This window comes from Corvus moneduloides, chromosome 8, assembly GCF_009650955.1.
Source record: "Corvus moneduloides isolate bCorMon1 chromosome 8, bCorMon1.pri, whole genome shotgun sequence".
In the NCBI taxonomy this organism is placed as follows: domain Eukaryota; kingdom Metazoa; phylum Chordata; class Aves; order Passeriformes; family Corvidae; genus Corvus; species Corvus moneduloides.
The window spans coordinates 20939687-20951972 of record NC_045483.1 but is presented as its reverse complement, the minus strand read 5'-3'; the positions used below and the strand labels follow the sequence as shown (position 1 = coordinate 20951972).

The following is a 12286-nucleotide window of genomic DNA, read 5'->3' as shown; positions in this document are numbered from 1 at the left end:
AAGGGGGTTCCTCTCCCTGGTGCCCCTCAGCTGGGCACTGCAGGTGTGGCAGCCTAACTTAAACTCTGATTTCATTCTTACTCTACAGAATAATCCAGTTGTCCTGTAATTTTCATCTTTAAACTGATAACTGGGAAACTGAAGCTACAGTTCTTCACAAAACAGAATCGGTTCAAAAGTAAAAATTAAGTTGGAGAGATGAATGAGTGCAACCAGGGAAGAGAAGTGTTCTCCATGGTGATGCTTTGGGATAAAGAGTTGTAAAAATAGAACCTTGCCAGGCTTTTGCATAAGTCAACATCTTCTTGATTTTCTTACCATTACCCTGGTGTTTAGATTACAAATTCTACCCCAGAAACACATGCTTGGAAATTCATACAAGTAACATTTGGGCTCCTGAGTTTCTCTTTACATTATTTCCTCCTGCAAAAACAACTTTGTGTGTAATGCATGTTAAGATAGTGAATCTTTAAATCCTGAATAGTTGTATGTTTCTATTTTATTCAGTGGGATTGAAAAGCAAAAGGAAGTGAGTTATTTGGGAAGACAATAACTTGGAATTCTCAGTTTTCTCCATCAAAATTGACTATTACTGGAACCTGAGAGAAGTGTTGAGCATGAATTTGTTCCACAGGAGTACAGTGAAGATTACTTCTCATGTATGGAACATTGTGATATGCATGGAGCTCTGTATTACTTTGTCTTACAAGGAATTCACCTCATAAAAAGGATACAGCATTTTTAATACGTTTCTATTTTACCTCTCTCTGCCCTGCTGATTTCTGCCTCTGCTGGCTTCTGCCTCTTTGCAACTTTGGAGCTGCAATGCCAAGCAGGAAGGTGGTAACATTGGGGTCTTCCTTGCAGAGTCATTGAGATGGGAAGGGCTTGTTGTGGAGGTGGAAAGGCTGTTTTCCTCATTGCTTTTGAAAGATGGCACATGATTTTGGGTACTATGCTGATACTCTGGAATTCCTGGTGTATTACAGGGACTGAACTTGACTCGAGCTGGAATTAGAAGTCATGTTCTGTGCTCTGTCCAGGGAATCATATATTCAACATCAGTTGTCACTTCAGTAGCAAGAAAAAGAAAAAACTATACAAGTTCTGTTTTTTACATCTTCACATAGTATTTTTTCACCTTCTCTCCCCTGTCGTTTTTCCAGTAAAAAGTTAACAGTATGTAGAGACAAAACTGAAAGATGATCGGTTGTGATGAAGAAAACACAGCTTATTGTTGCTGACTGAGCTGGATTTCCAAAGCCAACTCTGTCATTACAGAGGGCCATTTGGGAATGGAGACCCAATCCATTTGGAATCTTGGGAACAGGGATAGTTTTACCAAAAATTCCGATTCGTCTGCTGTGTTGCAGTGCAACCTTCAGTAAGTTTTGTTGTGTCTCAGTTTCTCCAGTAGAAAATTGTGTGATATACTTTACATTGACAGTCTACAGCTACTCTGAAGCCCTCACCGGGGTAAGGTTTCATTGTGTGCTACACAAAGCAGTCCCTGCTCTGCTGAGCTTATAGCAGAGGAGCTGTTTGAGATAATGATCATTGTAGGGCTTGTGTAAAGAGTACTCTGACTTTTCCATCTGCTGTCATAAAGTTAGCCGTTACTATTTCTCTTCATATAAAATCTGTTTGTGGTTTTTGTCTCTGCTTCAAGCTGCACCAACAGTTTGGAAAACAGCCTGGTGGGAGTCTTTTAAGTGGGACTTTTGGCCTCATCTATAAACTGATATTTTCCCTGACTCAGAAGGATTTTTTTCTGTCTAGTAATACAAATTACAAATAAGCATCTGTCTCGCAAGTAAATTCTGGTGGAGCAAAATAAGCATCTGTCTCACAAGTAGTTCCTTTTCTGGTGGAGCTAGTTGTTAGAAACCCCTGGCTTTACTATGTAAGAACTTTATGTATGCCTTAAACTCACAAACTAGTCTTCTCATATTCTTTGTTTTATCAGAATGGTAGTAACAGAAATTGGAGGAATGGAGAAAGGATGAAGACCTGTTTGGGTAATATTATTTGCTGTTGTTTTCTTGTGCCTCCTGGTGTTGCAAACTGTGGCAGTTGAGCAGGTGGTTAGAGGATCTGTATGTGGTGGAGCACATCTGCAGGAATTGGGGCGGTGACTGAAAAAGGTTTTTAAAGAAAAAAAGCTATTTAGTTTTTACAGAGAGCTCATAGTCAGCGTGACTGACTTGGTGAGCAACATCTGGCACTAAGGGTGTTCTTGCATTGTTCTGGGGGGGGGCAGCAGGTGTGCCCCAAAGATGTGCTTGTATGCCAAGAAAGGCACCGGGGTATTGCTGTGGGTAAGTCACACTGCCAGTAAGGGAGAAAAGACTCCACTGTGATTTTTACTTTATTTTTAAAGCACGGTGCAATTTAGTTAGTTTCCCTGGTGTTTGTTTTAGATTATTTGGTATTTGTTGGCTTTGTTGGGCATTTTTTCCTGGAAAAATAACAACATATGGTGAAATAGTCTGCTGCCATGAACACAAAGCAGGAGGTGAGAGAGCTTCGTAAAAAGAAGCTTTCATGTATTTGAGACCAACCCAAATTTATGTCATGCTGTTGGTGATTTAAAACTGGCTTCGTGTTCTTCAGTGGCATATGAGAGAAGGCGATGAAGGTTTCAGGAGATGTTTAATCTCCACCTGCCACTGAATCAGTTGGCAACAATTAAGTGTGCAGTGCGTGGGCAGCCCGTGATGCCTTTTCCTGGTCTTAAAATCAAGAGTCATACACAGTTAGAAGGGGAAAAGGGATTTTACCTTGGTATTTATTTTAAGGACCCTTAGGTGCACACGTCCAGGTCATATGCATCGAGATGCACCCTACCGAGTATATCCCCCAAAGATCGGCTATAACATTATAGGTTTTACTAATTAGCATATCTATCAAAGATTCCCCAATGAGAGGCTCGACTGAGCCCCCCTCCCCAAGGAACTTTCCCCTGGATGGTTCTATCTTGGTTTACAGAATGTGTTTTGGCGAGGACCTTGGGGTCTGGGGCACACTGATCCCTAGCTACGAAGCTTCTAAAATGTTTCATCTCTTAGCTTGACAAACAAGTCCCAAGAATGTAGGCAAAAGCACTAAGAATACAGAAGTTGTAAAAAGGTATAACGGGGTATAAAAGAAAAGGCAAAAAATCTTCATGGCATCACCTGTGCCCCCTGCCCTCTGTGCTGCCTGAGGGATGATGCCTCTCCAGAGCTGTATTTTGAGACCTCTGGAACAGAGTGAGTTCCCAGGACAAACAGGGCAGCCTTGCAGAGAGTGCCCTCTCCTCTTGTTAGCTTTGAAATATAGACTAGAATAAAAGGGTTTCATGTTTTCTGTTCAGTGGTTTGCAGAGGGCTGGGGGAAGGCCAGGTACTTGGCTCTGTTTGCTGTAGTGTGTGAGAATCTCACCCAAGGTGAATGTTGAGTCACTGTGCGCTGTGGGGATCTTTCTTCCAAGGACCATTGTGGTTGTTCTGTCAAGCTCCTGCACAAATGGGGTGTGACACTTCCCAGGGAACAGACCTGCTGATGGGCGAGTGATGCTGCCCACCTATCATCTGCTAGTCCTGCTTTTTCATCTCAGACCCGTTAAATGCCATGAATTCATACTGAGAATTGACTTTTTCTTTTTGAATTGCAGGATGCAAAGAGAAGGTGCCATCATGTGAATGTGAAACAGCTAAATGAGAAACAGGACACCTGGGAAGGCTGAGCTGAAGCTGCTTGTGCGCAGAATGACAGACTGATTTGCTGTTGGGAGACGAGATTCTGGAAACCTTGCTCCTCCAAAGACTTCTGAGAGGAGAGGAACCCAAGGAGGCACGCAAAAGAGCGATGGGAATTGAGGGCCATGGTTACCTAAGATAAATGGCAGATCTCTGGGAGTCTAGCCTTGTAGCTGTTTGCTTTAGCTTTTTCTCTCTCTGCAGCTGCTCTTTCTTTTTTGTGAGCTGCTGCTGGGTACTGCCACGGCGGCACTGGAGATTCCAAGAGCGACGTGAGTCCGGAGTGTGAGGAGGGGGTGAGCCGCCCGCCTCACCATGATTCAGCTGTGGAAAGTAGTGCGGCACGTGCGACAGCTGGAGCTCCACAGATTGATCCTGCTGCTCATTGCCTTCAGCCTGATCTCCATGTGCATCCTGGCTTATTATGTCACTAACAGTCCCAAAATCAAGGAGCCACCACCCCTGCCCTTCAGTGACTGCAGCAACCAGCACCGCATCTTGATCCCGCCGCAAGCCAGCTGGAGGCTCACGAAGTCTGTGGACACGTCGCGCACAGATCCTGTGGTGCTCGTCTTTGTGGAAAGCATTTACTCCCAGCTGGGGCAGGAAATAGTGGCCATCCTGGAATCCAGCCGGTTTAAATACAGGACAGAGATCGCCCCTGGCAAAGGGGATATGCCCACCCTGACAGACAAAGACAGAGGACGCTATGCTCTAATTATCTATGAGAACATCCTTAAATATGTGAATCTAGATGCTTGGAACCGAGAGCTGCTGGACAAATACTGTGTAGAGTATGGAGTGGGGATTATAGGCTTTTTCAAAGCCAATGAGAACAGCCTGCTCAGTGCACAGCTCAAGGGTTTCCCCCTTTTCCTACATTCCAACTTGGGGCTGCGGGACTATCACATCAATCCCAGTGCTCCCCTGCTCTATGTCACCCGGGCTAATGAGGTGGAGCAGGGTCCTCTGCCTGGTGATGACTGGACTGTGTTTCAGTCAAACCACAGCACTTATGAGCCAGTGCTGTTGGCCAGCACAAAGTCCTCGGAATCCATTCCTCACCTGGCCACTCACAAAGCATTACATGCCACAGTGATGCAGGACCTGGGTCTTCATGATGGGATCCAGCGGGTTCTCTTTGGCAATAACCTCAATTTCTGGCTGCACAAACTCATTTTCGTGGATGCCATTGCCTACTTGACTGGCAAGCGCCTGTGTCTCACACTTGATCGCTATATTCTTGTTGACATTGATGATATATTTGTGGGAAAAGAGGGCACTCGCATGAAAGTATCTGATGTAGAGGTAAAATCCTAGAGTAGCTACCTCCAGTGGTTCTAGATGGATTTCTAGAGTGTGTGCTATACCAGGAAATTCAAGGTGGCATTTAATTTGAGGGAAAGCATTGATTGCTGCAGTCGTACTCATACAGAGAATTAGCCTGCAGAGATGCCGAGGCACCATGTGTGATGCTCTCAACAGTTCTACACCTTTAAATGGAACACTTCAGGAGCTGGCCTCTTTCAGTTTAAGAGGAGGATGCCCATGGCAGTCTATTCTGTCTTCCCTTTAACGTAGGGAACAAGTATATGCAGGTTTCCTATGCCAACCTATTTGTAGCTGTAAACTCTGCTATTCAAAAGGAAAAGACAAGTTGTGTTAGAATAGAACAGAAAAATGTATTTATTATTATTGTTGATATGTATAAACTGCATATATTATATTACAAAACTGTAGGCCAGTCCATGCAAACTGATACGGTCTCTATTGTAGCCATCTAGCTTTTCAGCACACAAACAACTAAACTGGGAAAGGAGGGGTTTTCTCTAACCCTTTGCCCCCCCATCATGTCTGCTACCAGCAACCCTCATCCCTGGGCAGGGAATAGAAAAAAATTCACCAGAGAAACATAGTCAGACCAAGCCTTCATGAGAACTAGCTCTGTGGCCTCACGATTGGCAAAGAGAGATGCCGTCTTCGTGGTTTGCTTTCCTTGGCAGTTCCTGGAATAATACAGTGACCTATTAGGAAAGGTTATGGGTAAGAGACAGATTTTGTGGAGGAGAGGGAACTGAGACAGACAAAGATAAAATTAAGTAGGCAGAAGATAAGTACTCCTTCTGGTTCTCCGTGCCCTTGAAAGTACATGATAAGGTGTTCTGTTAAGTCTGTGATATGCGTGCGTGTGATGCTTCATGGAGCCAAGGACTTGCCTTTGTATGTTCCCCATCAGTTCTGGTTTGTAGCCATTAAGGCAGGTGCACTGCCTGTTTCTCTGGTGTGCTGAGGTTGTTCACAGCTAAATACTCTGGATTCCCATTCAGCACTTGCCCTCAGGTGAGTCCTGGATGGCACCACCCATGATGATGGTAAGCCTGTGACAGCAACTGCTTTAGCATGTTTCCAAAACAGCTTCAAGGTGAAGCACCCTTTAAACTTATATCTAAGGCACAAAATATTTGAGGCAAAGGTGTAAGACAGAATACTGTTGTACAGGTTTGGCCCCTTACCTGAACCTTACCTGTTACATGTTCCCAAGAGCCCTCTTCCACATCCTGAGGAGTCTTAACCACCTTTCCTACATGTTTTATGTATCCATGCAGGATATGCCTTAGTTTATAATCTCCAAGGTTTTAGGACTTCAAGATTCTATGTTTTGTTTCTGATTCCAAGTTTAGTCTGGGGGAAAGGAAAATCCTGCATTCTGTTTGGAGCTAACTTGATCTTTTCAAATCACTTGAAGCTGTGTGCCTGAAGGAACTCTAAACTGCATGCCACTGTTTCGCTTGCTTCATTCTTTAATAATTCCTTAGAGCAACTTTGACCATTACATTCTAAGCAAACAGGCATAGAAGAAGTGTTTCCTAGTATACAGGTGTGGGAAAATGGAACAGTTGTATGTAATACTTACTGAAGGAAAATGCTAAAATTTTCTTCATTTCACTCTAGTGTCCCTGTGTTTTGAAGTGCTGAAATGTTCTGAAAGATTTTTTTTTTTAAATTTCTTTTTTTGGTGAAGGATCACAATCTTATCTTGATCCTAAGCAGGCCCTACACCCACTAGTCCAAACCAGCAGAGATTCTCACCTCTGTAGTGTCTGTGCAGGTTGCAGACCCATGTGGGAAGGTGGGATAGGTGGCCAAAGCTCTTGGGAACAAAGGCTGCTCTAGTGATGTTAAAAACAAACCCAGACAAGATTATTCCAAAAGATGCTTTGTTTGGGTTTTAACAGGGTGAAATGGAGGAATAATCTGTGATCAGTAAGCAGCGAATCTCAGGCAAAGCAGATAAAACCCAGATTTATCCATTTAAAAGAAGCTCTCTGATTGCAGAGCCATGTGAGGTTAATGAATTTTTATTTTTTAAAAGCAAGAAATAACTACATGGATTTGTTGATAGTCTCTCACCATGGGGAGAGAAGGGGATATAACAGTAACAGAACAGCTGGCATTTTCTTTGGCCTTTGATATGAAAGCTCTGTTTCAGGGCTGTTATCTCAACATACAGCTCTTTATCTCAAAGCTTGTATTACATGGTCAGGGTAGTGGTTTGAAGACTGGATGTTGTGTGAAGGTATAAAATTGACTTTGCTGTCCCAGTGAGCCTGTTTGCCATATGCAGGTCCACGTTCAGAGACCTTCCCAGACAAAATGGGTATTAAAAGAAAGCACTGAATATAATTTGATCAAATGTATGCTCATGGTACATGTCTTACACAAGATGAATGTTTTTATTTGTGATGCTTAAAGGAGACCTGAATAGCTTTCTTCTTTAACAAGAAAAAAAGGAATTGTGCTTGCTTTTACTTTAAAGATGATAACCCTTGAGTTCCTGTTTCTGCTGAAGGGCTGCAGCAGCAGCTTGCAGTCCTCAATAGAAGTGGAACAGTTGGAAGTTGCACAAAGAAAACGTTTTTCCTTTGTACAGTTTACCAGAGATTTGAACTGCACATAATTAACAAAACAAAATCTCAGAGAATCCCTTCTCTTCTCAATTTATTCCACATTCAGTCTCTTCTAAAATCATAATCCTTGGAATTTACCAAAGCTCCATGGAACTGGCCACCAAAGACAAGCCATTTCTAATGCAAAAGGATCTGGCTTTTGTGATCCTTTCTGGCCATCTTTAGGTATGAGGAAAGAAGATTAAGTTGATGAGTTTTTTCCTCTTTTGCTGGTAATCTCTACAAGGGCATAAATAGTGAGCAGTCATTGCTAGTGAGTCTGAGAGCAAGCTAAGTGAAAATCAAGCACAGTAATTTCATTTTGGATTATGAATGGTGAGGGTGCAGAAGAGAGAACCTAGTGAGGGTGGCTGTCAGCCAGCTCTTGCCTTTCTAATTTGTAGAGGATGATCTTACCTGCAATTAAAGTACTCCGCAATTCCTAACTCCCTGATTCTAAGATTGCAGGGCAGGTAGAAATACCAGTACCATGAGAGCTTTCATTTTTGCCAGTGATGTTTTGAGCTCTGCCAGTGCTGCTGCTGGGTGGTAAGAAAACTGCAGGAACTCCTCTCAAGAACGCACTGCCCGGGGCCCACAGGGGCAGTATCTGCCAAGAATGTGTCTCTGCCACATGTTCCTAGTATGGTTTGCATGAGCATTGAGAAGAGGCTGTAAAAACACTCAGCTTGCTTCCTCCATTTTTTATCATGTGTTTCTCTTCGTTTGTCCATGTACTTTTTTCTTAGAGTAATGTTTTTCTCTTTTCCCAGCATCTGACTCTCAGCCTTACTTCCCCCTTTTCTTTTGCCTCTTGTTAGAGGGACCTGAGATAGATAACATTTAGGGTTTGTGTGGAGCGACTAAATTCTCTGCAAACACTTCTGAAAGTTAAAAATTTTGTAGCTTAAAAAGCAGAGTTGCATGAAGATTTAGCCCTGTATTACTCCAATGCCAAGGACACCCTGTTATCTTAGAAAAGGATTAGGTCCTAAGGAAGCTCCCAATACAGTCAGAGTGCTGTGGCTTTCCCTGATTTCTTCCTCACTCCTAGAATGAGGAGAGTTTCTATTTCCCCTGGATGACATCAAGAGCTTGTAGTGACTGTGGAGTAAATCTTTGGAGATCTGTCAGTGAGATGATAGAGATTTTGAACATACTGTGACAAAAGGCACAATTTTAAACTTTTTTCCCTAACATTTGTTTAGAAGTAAATACTTCTCATAATTTGAGATTATTAAAAAGCCTTTTTAAAAGTGATGGGCATCGAACATCAGAGCGAAGCTTAGACATTTTTTCCATTGTGTCCGGAAATGTGCATTGGAATGTAGTTTTCTGTCACTTGGACCTGCAGCCTGGCTGCCCCAGTTAAGTACTAAAGTCTCCAAAAATATAGGTTGTGCATTGCAATGAATGTTCTCTGATAGACTGTGACAAGCGTGAAGCAGGTCTGGCCTTGATGTGGCTTAAGAATTCCTGTGGCCAGTGCTGGGAATCTCTTTGGAGACTCCATCTGTGCCTTGCTGGAGTGAGCCTTGCAGGGCTTCTAGCAGGGAGCTTAGCTGGGGCAGGGGCCTTTCTGGCTGCTTAGTGGTCAGGCTCATACCTTGGAAGGCTTTTTGAAATAAAACATAAAAAAACAGATAAAAAATATAAAAAGAGATACTTGGATGGATTGAGGGGCAGTTTGTTAGGGGAAGAAAGTCTGCTCTTTAGAGGTGGGGGTTAGCTAAAATGCTAGCCCTCTCTCATATCCTGTGAGCAACTGAACTTCCTAAATATGCATGTGAAGATCTGTTCACATCTGGCTGTTTTCTCTCTTAATGCGTAGCCTGCTCCGCATTTCTTGATTGCCTTTTGTTTAAGAGTCTCAGAGCACATTATGGATATAAATGAAATGCCACTTGAATCACCTGTTAGATATGATTAGTACTGTCATATTCATCCTACTTTATGAAAGAGGAACACAGTGCAGAGACAAGTGCCATCTCCCAGCCCGTTCCCACACCTGCGTTATTGCACCCTACTATGGCTCACAGAGCTCTTGGCACCAGTGTGGAACCAGGGAACAGGGAATGCATAATGTGTTGGAACAAACGTCCAAATACTGGCACTTTAGTCTCCTTTATCATGTTCAGGGGAAAGACATTTCTTCAAACCTATGCTGTGCCACCTTAGGGATGTGCCTGTGACATGGACCCGCATCAGCAGAGGGATGGCACACGATTAGCAATAAACGTGCCAGGAAAGCAGGACTCCACAGGGCTCCATAGTCTCTGAATTTCTGGGGCCCCCACAGTTCCTCTCTGGTCCCTCCCCGGACACAAAGGATTGCAGCCTGCTGGAGCAGGGCTTTTTGGGATTTATTATCAGACAGATGTGTTGTCATGGTAACCCCAGCCAGGCTTTAAATCTCTTTCTGTGCAGAGGAATGCTAAGCCTCTTAACCGCTGTCTTTCCTCCCACACTTTCCTACCCAGGCTTGGGGAACTGGATGTGCCTTTCAGGGCAGCAGAGGGAAGTGGTGAGGCTTGGGACAGCTCTGGAGAAAGGAAAGAAAGTGGCACTTTCCTGTCTGAGTTACGGGGTGATGTGTTCAAGGTGCTGGTCCCAAATTTGAAGTGATCTTGTAAACCGTCATCTGGACAGACAGGTGCGTCTCCAAGGAGAGGTGCACAGCTCTTAGTCTGTGCTCCCTGATGTGTGGGGTGCTCATGTCTTGCTGGGGTGCATAAGGGGAACTTGACCTCTTATTGCCTGTTCTGGATCTTGTGCTGCAAAGGAGGCTTCAGCCATCACTGTTGCTGGCATGTCACTTCTTAAAAGCACTGTCTGTGATAGGTTCTGGAGATGTCACATACCTTACATTTATCAAATTACTGTTCTTGGGTGGGGACTGAGGTAAAGATATGGTAGGCAAGTGGCCATGGAAAAGCTGAAATCTTTGAAATTTGTCCCAGGCTGCTTTGGATGTCGCTGTTGTGTGGATGTGGGAATGAGGAACAGGCAATTAAGTGTGTCTGTAGGGAAAAGTCTGAAAGCTTGGTTCCCTCACAGAGAGCATTGAGAGTGTCTTGTAGCACTGCACGTGGAATCTGTCTGGTCTTCCCACCTTGCTGCGGTCATGGACTGCCTGCCTTGGCTGTAAAACTGCTCAGCGTATGTTTGCAGTGAATGGGTGATTGAAGTGAACTACAGAAGTAATTTTTAAAATTATGTGATGACCAGTGTTTGGTTAACGCTGGTTTGATATATCAGTGAGAGCAGTGATTTGTCAGGTTATCCATAGGAGGTTGGTGTCAAGGCACCTCCACAGAATGAGAGTCTGCCTTTTGTGAGTGCACTTGCACCACTGAGGGAGTGGCACACCCAAACAGTTCCTATGGAGTGTGAGCCGTGTGAAGGCACCCTGCAGTGCTGTTTTATGCTCCTTGGGGCTGGGGAAGGGCAGCTGATGCAGGAAGATCTGTTCATCTTCCCTGCACAGTTTGATAGGTCTGTGTGCTTTCCCCAGAGTTATATTCCACGTTTCCTGTGTGATTGCATCCAGCCGAAGTCTGCTGTTGAGAGGTCATCACCTTCACCTTGGTGCAGCCACTGATCCATTGCTTTCTGAGAAAAGCTATTAAAATCTAAGCAGCCCAGACAAGGACCATGTCTGTCACCTGCCAACAGCCCTCCTGCCAGCCCCTGTTTGATTAAGAATTCTCCCACAGGGAGACACACCAGTGACATTTCCCTAAAGCACGCAGGTAGCAGCAGAGTGTTCGTCTCCTCTCTTTTTATCGTTTTCCAGCAGAATAAATGTGACTAGAATTAGTTTGTGTCTTACTTGTCTGTGACACACTGAACCTCTGGGGTTTGTTTTTTGGTTTGGTTTTTTTCTGTCAAGGCTGTGTGCTGTCTTACTCTGTACACTGCTGGACCCTGAGGTTCGTGGCACAAGGCACCTTCCTTTTGGTTAAAGCAATTACTTCAGACATTTAAAGCAATCGCAGGTGAGCACGAGAGAACCTGTAAGAGATGTGAGGATTGTGAATGTTGGCTTTCCCTGATTTTCTTCCCAGAATCCAGGAAACTTTTAATGTTAGAAAATATTGGCACTTTCAAGGGAACACAAAGTCAGGGATACCTCTCTGCTGTGGCAGGACTTGTTATATGGGTAGTTCTGAGAATGCACCTTTCCTCTCCAAATAAAAGCCCCCTCCATTTGAATCATTTAGTTACTGTTCATATTATTGACTTCTTTTTCTTCATCTGTGTACCATGGGTTGCCCCATCCTCCTTTTCATTAGCACATAGACTGAGAAAGGGCAGAGGTTCATTAGCAAAGTCCCAGCCAACATGGGAGAGGAAGGGAGCATTGAGGTTGAATCTGTAAAGTGTAAAGAATCTGTTGCTTTCAAGTGAGATTTATTGTTCCTTTGCCTTAGCACAGACACTTTGGGTCCTTCACACTGAAGTGGAGAGCATGGTCTGACTGTGGTTTTAAAGGGGCATCATTTAGTACAACAGAACTTCTCCAAGTAAAGACTCTGTATGAGGAGCACTTAGCTGTTCTGCTCCACTCCAAGGGAAGCAGTGCTTGAGTCCCATCTC

At 43.9% G+C, this 12286-nt stretch overlaps 1 protein-coding gene across 5 annotated transcripts in view; it reads left to right on the top strand.

The window, feature by feature from the left end:
- The window catches only part of NDST2 (N-deacetylase and N-sulfotransferase 2), a 135106-nt gene that overhangs the window by 105525 nt on the left and 17295 nt on the right, over positions 1 to 12286 (top strand). For all 5 annotated transcript variants that reach the window (XM_032115710.1, XM_032115706.1, XM_032115707.1 and 2 more), the window contains one exon: positions 3656 to 5048. In XM_032115710.1, coding sequence (XP_031971601.1) covers positions 4056 to 5048 — 993 coding nt within the window. In that variant the 5' untranslated portion in view covers positions 3656 to 4055. The remainder of the gene's footprint in view (positions 1 to 3655; positions 5049 to 12286) is intronic.